Below are 19,085 nucleotides of genomic sequence, written 5' to 3'. Positions count from 1 at the left end.
CGGGCCTGCACGATACTGGCAGTATCACTGGTGTTATGCCAACGTCCGTTGCTTCATACCCATACTGGAGTGGATCTGGTTTGGTGACGGCAGGAGTTGGGGCTTGCAACCACATCTTACACTGAAGAAATGCTCGCTTTATGTGTTCTCGTAGCGTTGATGAACAGCACACAAGCTGGTTGAAGTCCAGTTCTTTCTTGGAGTTGTGGTACTGCTCCCATCGATATTCATCGAAAGTGGAACAGTCGGTCTTCTTTAATCCAGACACAAGGAACTTTTCAGCATTGCTTGTTATCTGTGGTGACAGTTCTTCTACACCAAACCCTTCCAGTAGGGAGAGATCGATGGATGCTTTCAGGCCAGACAGCTTTGGACCCACCTTGCTGGTACTGTCGCAACCGCTGAGAGCATGAATGGCTGGGAGACACGACACCAAACCGTTGTCCAGTTGATCAACCAACATGTGGACTGGTACAGTTTTCTTTGTTTTCCGGTTACCAAGCTTCACGTACAGCTTTTGTAGTTGCCAGGTTGTGTTGAAGTGGAAGATGAGGTTGACAAAGACATCTGTGTCAGGCGAGTCGACCAAGACTGATTGAACCCCGTGTTTCACAACACCATCATTAATATGGAACATGATTCTGTCGTCGGCTTCTTCTTGGTTGCTTGAGAGCTCTGCGATCTGTGTTTCAGTGCCAGCTAACAGTTTCCTGCATTCACCCCCATATACTCCTCCAAATAATATTTCCTTGTCCGACTCGACATTCTGCAGCATCCACTTGAAGACATACTCCTGCAACCGAACTTTGTTCAACATTGAGCTCCAGAACATATCAAGATCGACAGGGAGTTTCTGATTGTCAGACCCAATGGTGATTGTGATTTGTTCTGAGGAACTTCGCTGTGCCCGTTCCATTTGCTTGATTGATGATTTTTGATAAACATCAAAAATAATGTCTATTCTTGTGGACACGGAGCCTGTAGCAAGAATCCTGTTGGAAAGACTCTCAGCCAATTCCCCGAATGTGTGAAGGCCCATCTTTTTCATCGGTAGTTTACGCACAAGTGCCATGAAGTCCACTATTGCCATCTGAGCGTCACTCTTTACATTCCTCGTCTCCTGTGGAAGGCGACTGACAAGTTCCCTGGCTAAGGAGGCTTTATCGGGCTTCTTCAATTTGATGCCATCTTTACATTCAGTGGTGAGGAACTGGGATGTGCTGGTCAATTCATACTTCAGGAGTTCTAGCATGCTGTACCCTCTTTCTCTAGCATAGTCAATGTACCTAACCGTTTCCGCTGCATCCTTTTTCGCCATCGATTTCTTCGCTGTGAACGGAGTAGAAGTACGTTTCACGAAAACAGTCTTGCGGTTGGTAGGGATTGTATCATGTAGGTGCTTCTCCTTATCCTGAAATCTGGTCTCAACAAACTCTTCATAACTCTTCTCACCAATTTCCAGGCATTCAAGTAATCCGTCGACAACCTCCTGGGGAATGTCAGCTCCAGTAGAGATGTTCTGAAGTCTGATTCCAGCGTCGAACGGATTGTTGATGGATTTTATGTAATCCAGAAGGGCCTTTGCACGAACATGGCCAATCTTCGTAGAACTTGGATTGAACTCATGGTGTAGGCTCAGCTCACTGTCATCTTTGTCTCCCAAGTTGCACCATTCCAGCAGCTGTGCCACATGAAGATCTTTCTCATGCTTTAGGAGATTCCATAAGGCTACTGCTTCTTTCTGTCTGGTCATCCCAATGATACCTCCAGCAACCTTGGCGGGTTTATTGTAACACTTCTCGAGTGCCATGTCAAATCCTACTGCACTGCCTTGTCGGGTAGTGTGGTACATCACCCATCCACCATCTGTAAAGCATCTGTAGATACCCGGGAACTTCCTTTGTAGGTCCAGGCAATCTTCAAGGAACAGCGTACCCCATCTGCTATAGTTTGTCCGGCCAAACCCGAAGAACAAAGGCATGCACCTCCGCACAGCTGAAACGAAAAGATGCCAATCGCCTTGCCGAATAGAGTGTGTAAGATCTCTCAGGATAGGATACAGCTCATCCAGAAACAAGCTCCAGTACCTCACATTCTCATTACAGGCCGTTTCTTTCCATTCGGTGAAATACTTCTTCAAGTCTGCATGTAAGATCTTGCTTTCTTCCCAAATCTCTCTGAACTCTGTATGGTCACTATCTAAAGCCTGCTGCATCTTAGTTTCCATGGTCTCTATTTTCTGGTCTAATTCACAACTAGTACTGTCCTGGTCAGGTTGAAACTTCTCAAACATAAGAACTGTCATCACCTCTGATACAAGACTCATTCCAAGAACTCACAAGACTCTAGTCTTGACTCTAGTCTAGACTCTAGTCTAGTCTAGACTCTTCAGGAATCAAGTAATTGAACAATAGGAACAGCAACAGGAACAATTACGAATAATATTGTAGTTCGTAACATGTTGAAATCGGTTTTTGGCAATTATCTTAAAAACCATTGACTTTTGGATATGAAAATGTATTACTGACCCCCTATAATGTGGCCATTGCGCAAATTTTGAGTGGTCGGGCAACCTCCTAGGTCCAACGGTTCTGTAGATACAGTCACGGCAAAAAAGGGGGCGTGGCCCAAAAAGGGGTATGGCCATTTCAGCTATTTCGCCGTCAGTGGCAAATGTGTTACCAACCAAATATTGTTCCTGGACCTTCAATTAGTGGATTCCTGAAGAGTTTAGGTCTGTACAATAAAGTGCATACTCAACCACCATGAGCTACTCTAGTACTGTATATATATTGTAAATGATAGCACACTGGACACTAAAATAACTAAAAAGTATTTATCAATAGCCTGACGTTTCAAGAACAAACTAGTTCTCCTCCTCAGAGGCGTTGAGTGTGGTGTTAACCGTTAATTTCCGTTGGGGACGGTTCACGTGATGGATTGGTCCAAGTCCTTGCCAATCACAGGGCTTCTCGGCATTCATATGACTCTGCCGCTTTTGACGTTGTAATTGATTGCGTCGTGCTACGTATGTGGGGTGTAAGTCGATGTGTCGGTTGATGGAGTTTTTTTTATCAGAGTACCAGGCCTCGACAATCTCACGGTTCACTCTCAAAGATCCTGTGCCATGGATCGTGGTCTGATTCCATGAGAATGTGTGTTCGTGTGTGTATATGTGTCACAACCAATGACAACCTGTCTTGTCGTCTTACAGCACATTGGTGTTCAGTTAGCCTTGTGGTTCAGCGTTTGGATGTTTGGCCCACATAATTCGCTTCACAATTTTCACATTGCATGTTGTGGATGACATTCTTTCTGTCTAATTTGTTCACCAAATATAAATAAATTTAAATTTGTAACTCTTCCAACTGCTCCAGAATATCTGCCAACTTCAATGAAGCTGATAAGGGAAGTCTATAAATGACCAAAAAGTTGACTTATCCCTTTGAAATTCGAGCATACTCCATAGATCAAGTTGATGGAAGAACATCAGGCCTTAGCTTGAGATCCAGGCTAGATCTGTAGATGGCCCTCCACCTTTAAAGGGTTTAACTTTTAAGTTTTTATTTATTTTCAAAGTTAAGAAAAAAAAGCCATGCCATGTTTCTGTTAAGAAAACAATACCAATGTCTTTATCAATTGTGTGGCACATATTATCTCAGTCTTAATGAAAATCGACTGAGTTGCACAAAGATGATTTACAAAGTGCATGACTATGGTAAACCGGAAATGTGGTGGGACACTGGGGGAGAAGAGAGCGGCCAAGACACAGGGGGAGAAGAGAGAGCCTTGAGAGTAGAGGGCAAAGGAAAATGAGTGGGGCCAGAAAACTGGGGAAGGAAAGACAGGGGTCGGGACACAAGGGGAGAAGAGAGAGTCCGAGACGCAAGGGGAAAAGAGAGGGGCTACGAACCTGGGGAAGGAAAGAGGTTTTTTTTTTTTGTCTGTTTCTTGTATAGAGAATCAAGGCTCGTGTAAGAGCTAACACATTGATCATGAAAACATGCACAGACACATAAAATACAATGAAGGGAGCGGGAGATAAGAGGTGGAGAGAGAGTGAAGCACACAAGCACAACAACAGTAGAGAACAGGGATCCTGCGGATGAATCCTTTGAGCTGCGGATGAAACCTTTGTATGTGGTGAGGAGCTCAGGTGTGCCAAGGAAGGACTTCGCACGACGGAGGATGCCCAGTCGGCGACTGGCTTTGGAGGCCAGCTTGGAAATGTGGTTTTCCCACGAAAGATCATAGCAGATTGTGAGACCCAAAAGCTTGAGTGACAGAACTTCTTCCAGAGAATTGTTCAGAAAGTAGATGGGAGGGTTTTCCAGACGGTCTTTTCAGAGAGACAAAGTGAGAGTGCGAGATTTGTCAGGATTGAAAGACACGTTTCACTTGTTTGACCGGTTTGTGATATTGTCCAGATCTGCAGAGAGTGAAGAGGCTGCTGCCTGCTGATCTGAGGGTTCAGATAGGGAGCGGCAGAGATAGGAGTCATCAGCAAAGAGATAGAGAGGAATTTCCAGAGTCAGAGAGATCGTTGATGAAGACCAGAAAAAGCACAGGGCCCAGAACACTGCCTTAAGGAACTCCAGCCTGAACAGGAAGGGGAGATTAGATAATTCCATTCATGGCCACATGTTGATTGCGACCAGAGAGGAAGTCCGCAAGAATTGCATGGAGGTTTCCATGGATACCATAGGAGGAGAGTTTGGTGAGCAGGGTGGGGTGCCAGACCATATCGAAGGTACTAGATATGTCAAGGGAGATGGCTCTGATTTGCTGTTTGGCATTGAGGATCTCCATACATTGTTCAGACAGCAGAAGCAGCATGTCCAGAGGAGAATGACCTGGTCTGAATCCAAATTGATGATCAGAGATCAAGCCATTGGAGAAGAGGAAGGATTTGATATCCGAAGCAATGATGGATGCCATGACCTTGCTGATGATTGGGAGCAGGCTGATTGGTCTGTAGTTGCACGGATCGGTTTTTGCACCTTTTTTGTGGAAAGTGGTAATGTTTGCTGATTTCCAAGATGCTGGCAGATGACCTTGAGCAAAAGAGAGGGTGAAAAGAACAGAAAGAGGGTGTGAAAGAGTGGCAGAGCAGGATTTTAGGACCCGTGTGCTGATGCCGCCTGGTCAAGTTACAGAATCAGAGTTGCGGTTTGACAGAAACTTCTCCACCTTGTCAGGAGAGAAGGACACAGCGTCCAGGAGCAGCTGAGTTCGACTGGGTAAGGTGGGTACAGAGAGAGATGGGTTTGGGACACAAGATTTTGAGGCAAACACAGAGTTGAGGCATTCGGCTTTGTCACGCGGTGTCAGCTGTGGAGCCATTTGAGGTAAGGGAGAGGATGGAGGGGGAACAAACACCAGAAACAGATTTGACCAGACTTCCAGGATATGGAGGAAGGAGACAGGTTTGAGAGTTCAGCCTTGAGAGTAGAGAGATATTGATTCCTGGCTCTCCTGAGGGTAGACACACACTTGTTTCGAGCTTGGTGGAATAACTGAGATTGCCTTCAGTTGGATTTGCCTTCCAAGAGGCAAAGGCAAGTTGTTTCAGGGCAACTGCCTCACCACAAGATTCAGTGTACCATGGACGGGAGGAAGGGTAAGACAACTGAAGACGAGATGGAATGAATCTGTACATGAGAGAGAGCAGTTTGCTTTGGAAGAATTCCCAGGACGAGTTGATTTCAGAGGCAGTAGAGATGGGAGACCAGTCCAGATGATTGATGGCTGCTTGAAGTCCGTGCCAGTCGGCCTGAGTGAAATGCCAGACTCGTCGACGCTGAGGAGGCTCTCCGAGAATGGCCAGAGAGATGTCGACTTTAACAAGCAAATGATCAGAAGAACCCATTGGAGCAGAAGAAGAGCAGCAGACATTTGCAGGGAAGTTAGTCATAATCAAGTCTTGAAGAGAAGATGCTCCGTTGACTGAGACCCGGGTCGGGAAATTGACAGATTGTGTCAGTACTCGTGAGTCGTAGAAGTCCTTTGCTGAGGTGCCATGGCTGGTGAGAGAGGAACCCACACCCAGCCAGCTGGCATGATGACAGTTGAAGTCGCCACATATGAGGAAGAGAGAGTTGGGATGAGTGGATAGAAGTTGGTCCATGTTGTCAGAGAGCGAGATGTAAATGGAGTCATCACTGTTTGGAGGACGGTACAGAACACATCTGAACAAAAGGTGGGAGCGGAGAGGAAGCCGTAGCCAGAGGTATTCCTGGGGGTGGGGTGAAGAGAGGGCAGTGCAAGGAGAGTGAGGAAGAGAGTTTTTGATAAAGATAGCAACCCCACCTCCAGGACGAGGCTCAGGTCTATCATACCAGAGGAGGGAGTAACCAGGAAGAGATATTAAGGAATCAGAGACAGATTGAAGGAGGAAAGTTTCTGTCAAGCAGGTTACGTCTGGTTTGTCAGAAGCAACCTGTATGGAGAGATCAGTCAGGTTTGAGCGAAGGTCCCGGATGTTTGAGGTCCATACCGTTAAGGAAGAGGAAGGGGGAGCATCAGATACAGAACAGGGGAGGGGTAGGGTAAGGTGAGGGGTGAGAGGGGTGGTAGGGAGAGCTGTTGATAGTGTGTCAGAGATTGCAGAAGAGCTAGGAGAAAGGGAGGATGAGGAGGACAAAAGGTTTGATGGTGATGGGGTGAGGCATTGTTTGAGGGGGGGGGGGGGGGGCAGAGCGAAGTATAAGGTTGGAGGAGGTGGAGGTTTAAGATGGAAGGGAGAGGAAGTGGGGGAGGAGGCAGCTTTGATGAGGACGGGGGAGAGGGTAGAATTGGAGAAAATGGTAGGGGGGGGGGGGTAGTTTTGAAGGGGAAGGGTGAGGGGGAGGGGGGAGATTTGAAGGGGAGGGGGGAATATTAGAAGGGGAGGGGGGGAGATTTGAAGGGGAGGGGGGAATATTAGAAGGGGAGGGGCAAAGAGGGAGTCTCGGAGGGGAGGGCGAGGGGTGAGAATTGAAAGGGAGGGGTGAGGAGGGAGTTTTGGAGGGGAGGGGTGAGGGGGGAGTTTTGGAGGGGGGATCGAAGGAAGCAAGGTGGGGCAGGGAGCGAAGGATGCAAGGAGGGGTAGGGGCATGAACACGTAATTGGGGGAGGCCAAGCAGGAATTGGGGTGGGGAGCCTGGAGCTGGTGTAGGGAGACGCAGGTGTGAAGATGATGTGGGGGATCGTTGAATGGAGAATGCCATCGTTGGGAGTTTACCATTGCAGACCCACACAGTACAAAAAGGGTTAGATTTGAGGATTGCAAGGGCAGAGAAATGAAGACAGACATCCTGTTTGGAAGCCAGTATGCTGCAAGATTGAACATTTTAAAATTGCTGTTTAAAGAGGTTTAAATTGATGTGGAGAGCGGGGAAAAAAAAGAAGAACTTTTTTTTAAAAGAAGGTACAAGGAAGGAATTAAAGTGAAGGTGATGGATAATAGGTCAGAGATCATTTGAGAACATCATGGGTATGGGCAAACAGGTGCGGGGGAAAAAACGATAACACAGGTAGGCCCAAAAACTATCCGAGTCTAAGAATAAGGAGGATCAAGATAAGCAGAATGAGCATGAAAGAATACACAGAAGTGAGAACTCAGTATGAAGAACAATGAACACAAACAGAACATAAAATATACAGCGGTAGACGAATCCGGAATGAATAATTCGCTTTTTGGAAGCAGATATCTCAGAGGACCAAGAGATGTGATTTTGACCAGGTAACCGGAAATGGAAATGGAATCTTACTCCTTCTTTCTAGACAGTGGACTCTTACCTGACCTTGCCTTTTTCTGCATAAAATGCAAACTATGTCAGGTTGAACAAGCACGTGTGGTGTTTGCACTCAGAACAAGTAAAATAAAAAATAACAGTGAGTAACATACAGGTAGTGGACAAAAAATGGAAACGCCAATGTAAAGTCATTTAATAGGGCGTTGAGCCACCACATGACTTCCGCTTTGACTTCCGCTTCCGGTCTTGCCGGCGAGGTTTCGTTTATTCGCAGCTCTCCACGCTCTCCATCGAAATCGAAGTTAAGTAATTGTTCCCATTTGTATTTTCGTTATAACTGTATTTATTTTATGGTGTGTGTACGTATATTGTGTCCTGAGGAAGATTTTCGGTGCAAATCTCTCATACCTGTAGAGAAAATCGTGTTCATTCGTGTCGTATCTTTTGAGGCCTTGTACAGTGTACAACCTTGAGGCTTTGTTTTTCTCTCAGCGGTCCGTCGTTTGTGCTCCAATAACTTTCCTTATCTGCTTTTCCCAGTCTTTTCACCCCATAGCCTACTTCCTTGTGTAAATCTCAACTCAAAAAAAAAACAAAAAAACCAAAAAAACAAAACATTTCCTTCTCTGTTCTTATTCTTTGTTCTCATTCGTTTATTCGTTCTTATTCGTTCGGTCGTTCTTCGACCACGTGTTTCTCCCCCATTTTCCCAGATAGTTTTCACTGTTATTAACCTTACAATGTTTACACTTTCCCCTCAAGTTCTGTATTCCGTCGTATATTATAACACCTTTTTCTTCTTCTTCTTTAAAAGGCTGCTTTCGACTTGCTCACCAAATCTATTCATCCAAAAAAAAATTCCATCTCTTATCGTGCCTTTTTTCTACATTCCCTCAACTCTCCTGCACTCCATCCTCCATCCAGCGTCCTTAAACGTATTTTTGACTCGAAGGTCACAAGAAACTCATTTTGCAATAAATGTTCGTTTCCCATTAATCGTACACTTTCTAAAATCCAATCTCACCCCTCCCCTCCAAATCTTCCCCATAACCCCTCCCCTCCAAATCTTCCCCATCACCCCTCCCCTCCAAATCTTCCCCATCACCCATCCCTTTCAAATGTTCCCCCTCTCCCCTCCCATCCTAATCCTCCCCATCACCCATCCCTTTCAAATCTCCCCCCTCCCTCCTAAACTACCCCCTCACCCCTCCCCTCCAAGACTCCCCCTCACCCCTCCCCTCCTAGACTCCTCCCTCACCCCTCCCCTCCAAATCTCCCCCATATCCCATCCCTTTCAAATCCCTCCCCTTGTCCCTTCCCTCCTAAACTCCCCCCTCACCCCTCCCCTTCAAATCTCCCCACCCTCATTTCTTCTCAATTTCCCCCCTCTCACTCCCCCTCCTCAAAGCGTCCTCCCCGCTTCTTCCCCCTTCCAACTCTCACCTCCATCTCCCCCAACCTTCTGCCTCGCTCTTCCCCCTCCTCAAATAACACCTCATTGTGCCTCACCCAATCACCATCAAACCTTTTGTCCGCCCCATCCTTCCCTTTCTCTGAGCTATTCTGAAATCTCTGAAACGACTTCAACAGCTCTCCCTACCTCTTCCACCTCTTCCACATCTTACCCTACCCCTCCCTCCCCCCTGTTCTGTATCCGATGCTCCCCCTTCCTCTTCATTAACGGTATGGACCTCAAACATCCGGGGCCTTCGTTCAAACTTAACTGATCTCTCCATACAGGTTGCTTCTGTCAAACCAGACTGTCGTGAAAATCATCCACAGACACGACTTGTACCTTGGGTAGGTTTAATATCATTTAGATCTGTGGTAACATCCTGCAAAATACATTCATGCAATAGACATCAGAATCGGGGTATTACATGGGAAATGACCGATAACAATAGGCAAAGCAAGCAAGTCCAGCATATAGGTGCATACATACCATTCAGACTACAGGACTATATGTCACAGTAAGTGTCGCAGGAGTGTCCTTGCGTCGCGGTTGTCCCGGGTCTTATAGACGCCCCTTTAGAGGGATAAGCGAGCACTCCCGGGTTCACCTTCAGTATAATTTCACTACACAGACGTGATCTGCTTAACAGAAACTTTCCTCCTTCATGATGTCTCTGATTCCTTAGTATCTCTCCCAGGTTACTCCCTCCTCCGGTATGATAGACCTGAGCCTCGTCCTGGAGGTGGGGTTGCTATCTTTATCAAAAACTCTCTTCCTCACTCGCCCTGCACTGCACTCTCTCCACCTCACCCCCAGGAATACCTCTGGCTACGGCTTCCCCTTCGCTCCCACCTCTTGTTCATATGTGTGTTGTACCGTCCACCAAACAGTGATGACTCCATCTATATCTCGCTGTCTGATAATATGGACCAACTTCTATCTACTCATCCCAACTCTCTCTTCCTCATATGTGGTGATTTCAATTGTCACCATGCCAGTTGGCTGGGTGTGGGTACCTCTCTCACCAGCCATGGCTTTTCAGCAAAGGACTTCTGCGACTCACTGGTACTGACACAATCTGTCAATTTCCCGACCCGGATCTCACTCAACGGAGCATCTTCTCTTCTGGACTTGGTTATGACTAACTTCCCTGAAAATGTCTGCTGCTCTTCTTCTGCTCCAAATCGGATCATCTGATCATGTGCTTGTTAAAGTGGACATCTCTCTGACCATTCTCAGGGAGCCTGCTCAGCGTCGACGAGTCTGGCATTTCACTCAGGCCAACTGGCACGGTCTTCAAGCAGCCATCAATCATCTGGACTGGTCTCCCATCTCTACCACCTCTGACATAAACTCATCCTGGGAATTCTTCCAAAGTAAATTGCTCTCTCTCATGCACAGATTTATCCCATCTCGTCTTCAGTTGTCATACCCTTCCCCCCGTCCATGGTACTCGGAATCTTGTGGTGAGGCTGTTGCCCAGAAACAACTTGCCTTCGTCTCCTGGAAAGCAAATCCAACAGAAGGAAATCTCATTTCCTTTCACAAAGCCCGAAACAAGTGTGTGTCCACCCTCAGGAGAGCCAGGAAACAATATCTCTCCGTTCTCAAGACCGAACTCTCTTATCTGTCTCCCTCTTCCAAATCCTGGTGGCGTCTGGTCAAATCTGTTTCTGGTGTTTGTTCCGCCTCCATCCCCTCCCTTACCTCAAACGGTATACACAGCTGACTCCACATGTGAAAAAGCTGAATGCCTCAACTCTGTGTTTGCCTCTAAATCTTGTGTCCCAAACCCATCCCTCTCTGTACCCACCATACCCAGCTGCTCCTGGACTCCGTGTCCTTTCCTCCTGACAAGGTGGAAAAGTTTCTGTCAACCCTCGACTCTGATTCTGCAACTGGACCTGTCGGCATCAGCCCACGGGTCCTAAAATCCTGTTCTTCCGCTCTTTCACTCCCTCTCTATGTTCTCTTCACCCTCTCTTTTGCTCAAGGTCAACTGCCATCTGCTTAGAAATCAGCGAACATCACCGCTTTGCACAAAAAAGGTGCAAAAACAGATCCTAGCAACTACAGACCAATCAGCCTTCTCCCAATTATCAGCAAAGTCATGGAATCCATCATTGCTTCAGATATGAAATCTTTCCTCTTCTCCAATGGCTTGATCTCTGATCATCAATTTGGTTTCAGACCAGGTCACTCTACTCTGGACATGCTGCTTCTGCTGTCTCAACAATGGATGGAGGTCCTCAATGCCAAACAGGAAATTAGAGCTGTCTCCCTCGACATATCACATGCCTTCGGTACGGTCTGGCACCCCGCTCTGCTCACCAAACTCTCCTCCTTTGGTATCCATGGAAATCTCAATACCTGGCTGGCAGACTTCCTCTCTAGTCGTAGTCAACGTGTGGCCCTGAATGGGTTTCTCTCATCTTCTCTTCCTGTTCAGGCTGGAGTTCCCCAAGGCAGTGTTCTGGGCCCTGTGCTTTTTCTGGTCTTCATCAATGATCTCTCTGACTCTCTTGAAAATCCTATCTATCTCTTTGCTGATGACTCCACTCTCTGCTGCTCCATTCCTCATCCCTCAGATCGGCAGTCTGCAGCCTCCTCACTCTCTGCAGACCTGGACAAAATCACAGACTGGGCAAACAAGTGGAACATGTCTTTCAATCCTGACAAATCTCACACTCTTACGATGTCTCTCCGAAAAGACCGACTGGACAACCCTCCCATCTACTTTCTGAATAATCCTCTCCAGGAAGTTCTGTCACTCAAGCTTTTGGGTCTCACTATCTGCCATGATCTTTCCTGGGAAAACCACAATTCCAAGCTGGCCTCCAAACTCAGTCGCCGACTGGGCATCCTCCGTCGTGCGAAGTCCTTCCTTGGCACACCTCAGCTCCTCACCACATACAAGGCTTTCATCCGCAGCTCAATGGAGTACTGCTCTCCCCTCTGGGCTGGTGCTCCTGCCTCACACCTAGCTCGTCTTCACGCTGTTGAAACCAAAGCGTTCAGAATCATTGGAATCTCCCGCGATGACGCTATCTCCGAGGGCCTTTCACTTAATCACCGCAGGCAGGTTGGTGGTCTTTCCGTCTTCTACCGACTCCTCTCCGGCCTTGCTCCCCCAGCTCTCTCTGGGCTCTGTCCCCCAAATATTCCTGCAGGTCGCACAAGATCTGCCTGCAACCCTCTTATGGTTAAACTGCCAAAAGCAAGACTCTCTGCTCACCTTCACTCCTTCATTCCTCTTTTCTCCCGCCTCTGGAACAAACTCCCTCACTCTCTTCAATCCCACTCCTCCCTCCAGGTCTTTAAAACGGCTGTTCACCACCATCTCTTATCTTCCCCAATCCAAAACCTTGATCTTTTCTACCCCCGCTAATTTCACCCCAAATCCACTTTTTTTAGGTGACTTTTGACTTCTTTCCTTGGTGTCCTTGCGTTTTATACCTATCCTGCCTCCCCCCAGGCCCTCTCCCTCCAAAAACATCTCCCGATGTCCCTGCTCTCAAATGTTGTGTTTGTGTGCTTCCTCCCCTTCTCTCCCCATCTTGTCGACCGCTCCCCTTTTTATATACTTTGTTTGCTTGTTTGTTTGATTTGTTTGTTTGATAAATGTTAGCTCTTTCACGAGCCTCGACTCTGTATACAAAAAAAAAACGAAAATAAAAACATGCGGCTCGTACGGCCTGTATGCACTGTGGCTTAGAGTCCACCAGCGTCTGAAATCCTGCAGGAGGGATGTGGCACCGGTCTTCCATGAGCAAGTCAATCATCTCACACCTGTTTGATGGAGCTGGAAAACGCCGTCTCTGGCATCATTCCAGAATGTCCCATGAATGCTCGATTAGTTTCAAATCTGGTCACCGAGAAGGCCATGACATATGGACAACATCAGTGCCATGCTCATCAAACCATTAGGTGACCACACATGATCTATGAGTGGGGGCATTAGGGAGTGAGGGGTCTCCTCTTGCAACCATGCTAGCCATAATTATAATTATACAACCAGGCCCATGCAGCAGTTTTATACATGAACCTAAGCATGATGGGATGTTATTTGATTAGTTAACAAATGGGCCACACCTGTGTGGAATCCATTGCTTGGTGTCCCGCATTTACCCAGGTGTTTCCATATTTTGTCCACTACCTGAATATTAAATGGACAGACAAATAAACTTGGTAAAGTAGAAACAAATACGAGAGAGGTGAAAGGCAATTCACGCACAGAGATGGCCTAATTATCAAGAAGATAAAGACAAGAAGTGGAGCTGATAAAAACGTTGCTAAATATAAAAAAATCCAAGGAGCTGTTAAAGAAAATACCCACAATCAATTCAATCCCATGCTCACCTATACTGGCCGACCATGACGTCGCCTTCTTTCCACGTGTTTACACCTGTTTGATTTCCGAGAGTGACAGTGACACTCAGATTAGCCTTGGATTGTTCATCTTGAGACTCGAAGTGCAACTCCCAAGGGTATGTGGAACAGTTTTCCTCATGTTGGTGCTCCTCTTTGCAGATGGAAGGTGATCCAGTAAAGTTCACATTTGGTGGTTCGGTGTCAACAACCTAAAGGTGACAGCAAGGATAACATAAAGTGAAACTTTTCCCAATTTCCTTTCTTTTCACTGCCTGAATGGCTATTGCCTGTCTTTGCATGCTATATCATAACTGTCATGAATGCAAGTACATGTATAAACCAGTGGATAGTTACAAAAGTTAGAAAGCAAAACTAAAAACTGATTTACTTGTGCTAATTGCTTTCAAAAGCAAGTAAAATTCATGCATTCGGACAAAATTAATCTTATAAAAAAACAAGATTGTTGAAAATACGAGAGAAAGGGATAAAAGCTGAGAGATGCAAAAGAAAGAAATTTACTTACGAAAGCATTTTGCGGGATGGTCGTGACCGCAAATGTGAGGTAGTTGTAAGTTTCACCGGTGCCACGTCGTGGAGTTTTTACAACAACTCGCACCAAACTAAGAAAGAGAGACATTACGTTAATGACCACAAAAAACTCCATTATCCTTTGTTGAGGGTTCAGTGTATGTGTAACCTGGTTATGTGTGGGCTCTCCACTTAAAGAGAGACAGACAAAGATGAATTACATTGACTGTATTATTACTTTTTTTTTTGTTTGTTTTGTTTTGTATACAAGATCGAGGCTCGTGAAAGAGCTAACACCAATCACACAGAAAGACAAACCGACACATAAAACATATAACATGGGGAGCGGGAGACAAGATGGGGAGAGAGGGGGAAGGACACAAACACAACATTTGAGAGCAGGGACATCGAGAGATATGTGGGAGGGAGAGGGCTTTGGGCAGGGGGGGGGAGGCATGGGAAGGGGGGTGGGAGAGGTATGGACACTGCCAGGACTTCCAGGAAAGAAGTTGGAATTTCAAACAAGGTGCATCTGGGGTGAATTAGTGGGGGTAGAAAAGATCAAGGTTTTGGATGGGGGAAGATAAGAGATAGTGGTGAACAGCTGTTTTAAAGACCTGGAGGGAGGAGTGGGACTGAAGGGAGTGTGGGAGTTTGTTCCAGAGGCGGGAGAAAAGAGGAATGAAAGAGTGAAGGTGAGCAGAGAGCCGAGATTTCGGCAGTTTAACCATCAGAGGGTTGCTGGCAGATCTTGTGCGACCTGTAGGAATATTTGGGGGACAAAGCACAGAGAGAGCTGGGGGAGCAAGGCCGGAAAGGAGTCGGTATACAGCTGCTTGTTCACTACACTCCGTGCTATTCCATTTACGGTCACAAAGCAAGGCAGTTTCAACTTAACCAGCACAATCTAGTGTTAAACAACATGTTTAATGAGCCAATAGTGTCAAAAGGTTTAGCAATCTAAACCATCCTTTGCATTGAGGAATGACGTCATAGCATGGAGGGAGGGGGGTGGGGGGGGGGGGGGAGGGATGAACAAAAAAGGACATGAACAATTCCAACATTTGATCCAAGGAGGAAGATAAAACCTTTACATATAAACAACACCAACAACAACGTGTTACACATCCTTAAAAATGACCAGGACTATTCTACACCCGTCCACACATGGATTTGATCCTGGGTGCCCATGCAACATACTTGTCTTCTGTGTTATAAATGAACTATTAATTATGAACAAATTTAAAAAACAAGAACAGATACATTGAAAGTACATCGCCCCCATGCTAAATAAATAAATAACATCCTTCAGCGTGCACATCGAGACGTATTGGGAGGGAGAGGTGCACAACAATTGATTACGTGCGTAATTAAAATCAATAAATGGTAATCGTAAAATAATTTCTTAATCAATTGCCTAATATAATACCTGAACTACCAGTGTTTCACCCGAAGCTGTAACTTTTTGAAAAGTAATTAAAGAGATCATTAATCGAAAAAATTGAATTAATTGATTAATCAATAAATAATAGATCCATTAATTGATTAATCAATAAATCAAAAATACCCTTTCCAGCTATCGTGTCCAAATATCAGCTTCCTACCTCAAAAGGAGCCTGAAATATTACCCAGATGAGAAGGAAAATAAATAACTACTTAATTAATCGATAATAATTACATAATTAATAAATTAGTTGATGAATCAAAAACACAAAAATACAGTTTTTGCCAAAGCACATGCTCACTATTGTGCTGACCTTTCAGTTTCCTAGCTCAAAGGATGGCTGAGATATCACCCGGACAAACAAACAAACAAACAAGAAAGAAACCGGAGTGAAAACTGAGTACCCCCTGCGGTACCCGGCGATGACGTCATGCAGCGCCTGGAGATGGAGTAGGAAAGGAGCGGTGTACAATAACCTATGATGGACATTTTGCTTCCTCTCACCCACCCTCAAATTCTGATAATAGTGTTTAATATTTCAAACATATACATGTATATATTTTATCTTTCAAGAACAATTGGAACTCGACATTCACGGTCCGAACATTTTCAGACCCTGCACATTCACAGCTCATAACATGTGACCTGCAGAAGCGCTTCGTGTACTAAAAATGTTGTTTAACACATCAGGACCTGTCTCTTATATCCACCGCCGCTGATATCAATTCAGCCTGGTCCCCAACAGAAACCTGCTCTCTCTTATACACAGATTCATCCCAACTTGTCTTCCAATATCTTAGCCATCCTCCTGTTCTTGGTACTCTGAATCATGTGGTGAGGCATTTCCAACTGAAGACAACCTCAGATCATTCCGCAAAGCTCACAACAAGTGTGTGTCTACCCTCTCGAGAGCCAGAAAGCAACACCTGTCCAATCTCAAAGAATGAACTTTCAAACTTGTCTCCCTCCTCTAAAACCTAGGTCTGCCTTGTTAAGGTGGCACCTTGTCAAGATTTGCGCCCACTGCCCTCCCCCTTCAGGTATCTGTAGGATGCATGTGGTCCAGCAGCAAACCCCTCCTCGTGAAACTACCTAAATCCAGAACCACTGCTCACATCCACTCATTTATTCCTCTCTTTTCCCACCTGTGGAACCACCTTCCATACTCTCTTCAAACTCATTCTTCCCTCCAGATCTCCAAGACAGCTGCTGTCCACCATCTCAAGTTATCCTCCATAAAAACTCATGATATTTTCCACACCTGTTCCACCACCCCCTCCCCTCCCAACAATTTTGCTTATGTATCCATCTTGTCCAAGCCTGATGTTGGCTTAATGGTTAAGGTACCGGCTTGGGATTCTAGGGTCCTGAGTTCAATTCCCGGTCGGTCGTTGAATTAACACCAGGTGGGGTTGACTCAGCCTGTCATCCTTCCGGGGTTGGCAAAATGAGTACCAGCTTGCTGGGATGAATGAGCCATTTGAGTATCCTGTGTAGGAGTGACTCCCCAACTAGGATTGTGCCCAATAGTCAAGAAACTGCTTTGGCAGCCATATGCATCTTATGATGCAGGAGTGGACATTATCATCATCCATCTTGTGCATCTTTTGCATTCTCCCTTAGGCCCCTGTCACACATAGGCGGATATTTTGGCGACTACTGGCGACTGCCGGCGATCAAGATTTTTCGGCGACTACTGGCGATTTCGGGCGGTCAAATATGGTCAGGCGGCAGTATGGCGACTGCAGGCGGCCACATTGCGACTGCATTGCGACGATGCCCCGAGTGGGATGGCGACTGTTGAAGATCGACGACGACTGCATTGCGGATGCACGGCGGCAGCGTGGCGACAGTCTGGCGGCTAGATTACGACCGATGGCGGATCGCGGCGACTGCATTGGGCCCGGATGGCGGTTTACTCCGACGTCCGCAAGTAGTCGCCGAAGATTGGAGACGCCGGCGATTGGAGACGATTCACACAACTTTTTAAATCTTTATTTCTCTATTTTACATTTCACTTTATTCATTTCAATGATGTATGACATGAAGCATAAAGATGTTTGATGTACAATAAGAAAGTTAATAAAGATGCATCATTGTAATGTAATAATCAAACTTTCTGCAGGGAGAGAGAATGGAAATAAAGTCCAACAAATTATTTCCACTGGTCCCTAGTCCCATAAATAAAGTTTCCAAAGGACCAAAGTCCCAAAAATAAAGTTCCCAAAAGTCCCAAGTCCAAACAATAAAGCCATATCCTTGTCGGCACCACAGGACCTCACTCCACGGAGACCCTCACACCATCCTGTCTTGCCATGGAATCGTGGTATGTCGTAATGCAGTCGCCAGGCAGTCGTAGCTCTGTCGTAGCTCTGTCGCCAATGGCCGTAACTCGGCCGCCACTAGTCCTACTGCTGTCGTCGTCAGTCTCCCATAGCCGCAGGGGAGACGTGGCAGTTCTTCTGTACTCGATATGCAGCCGCAACAGTGTCGGCCCGTAGTCGGGAAGATGCCGCAGGAAGGCCGTATGGCATTCGCATCTCTGCCGTGCTAGCTGGTGGGGCAATGCTGGGGCGATTGCGGAAGACTATGAGCGACTGGGTTGCGGCCGGTTTACGGTCTTATTACGGATACAGACGACAGCATGGCGGTTCCATCACGACAGCATGGCGGATCTTTTTTGAGGACGACTGAGCGCGCCGTTTTTAAACATTAAAAAATATATTTGGCCCCTTTGCGGCTCTTGCCGACTGCAGCCGACCTGGGGAGGATAACCACGACTACAGAAGACCGTCCATTACGGTTTCATTACGATTGTCGGCGGGTGGTGGCGATTTTTCCAGTCGCCAGTAGTCGCCGACAAATCCGCCTATGTGTGACGTAGGCTTTACCACCTGCATCCCCCATTTGTCAATCTGTCTATTTTCCACTTTCTCCTGCTGCTCCCTTTGTTATGTTATGTCCTGTTTGTTCTGTGTCATAGCTCTTCTAGTGGGGCAACTTAGCATAACAATTGTGCATTTTGTGAGGAAAGCACCAAATTTGGCACACTAGTCGACTATCATATTATGAAAAGATCTGGATATTGGGCCATCTCAGATTCAGAGATTTGATTTTTGCAAGATTTCGATTTGATTGGGATCGAAGAGAACACCTTCTTCGTCTTCTGTACAGTGAAGTTGCCAGCCTGAATTCTCTGGCTACATCTGGGTGCTTCATTGGGAGTGCAACCATGTCCCTCAGGTGAACAGGGACCCACCTGGCATAGTGTGTGTGGTCTAAGGCATGGAACCATGGGACCAGTTCCGTCAGGGCATCGAGGTACATCGTGAATGAAGCCTGCCGCAGAGAACGCACGTAGACCAGTACCAACATCTCTAGTTCCAGCACAGTTGCCCAGTACTGAAAGTTGGGAATGTCTTCTCCTCTCTGGTGACACCAGTCTTCGAACTCAGGCAGGTCTTCTGCATCATCAGCATATGTCATACAGTGGCGTTCATACGCACGGTGTTGCAGGATGTGCAGTGCCGCTGCAGTGATTTGATGAGCTCTT

At 46.4% G+C, this 19,085-nt stretch overlaps 1 protein-coding gene across 3 annotated transcripts in view; it reads right to left on the bottom strand.

The window, feature by feature from the left end:
• Positions 1 to 19,085, bottom strand: part of LOC137438573 (von Willebrand factor A domain-containing protein 7-like) — a 111,007-nt gene that overhangs the window by 12,358 nt on the left and 79,564 nt on the right. For all 3 annotated transcript variants that reach the window (XM_078767053.1, XM_078767052.1, XM_078767055.1), the window contains 2 exons: positions 14,084 to 14,180; positions 13,549 to 13,769 (listed from right to left, as the gene is read on the bottom strand). In XM_078767053.1, coding sequence (XP_078623179.1) covers positions 13,549 to 13,769; positions 14,084 to 14,180 — 318 coding nt within the window. The remainder of the gene's footprint in view (positions 1 to 13,548; positions 13,770 to 14,083; positions 14,181 to 19,085) is intronic.

Source organism: Myxine glutinosa, chromosome 13, assembly GCF_964187855.1.
Source record: "Myxine glutinosa chromosome 13, kmMyxGlut1.1, whole genome shotgun sequence".
Lineage (NCBI taxonomy): Eukaryota > Metazoa > Chordata > Myxini > Myxiniformes > Myxinidae > Myxine > Myxine glutinosa.
Note: the sequence above shows the minus strand (reverse complement) of the source record. Positions and strands in the feature narration are given on the sequence as shown.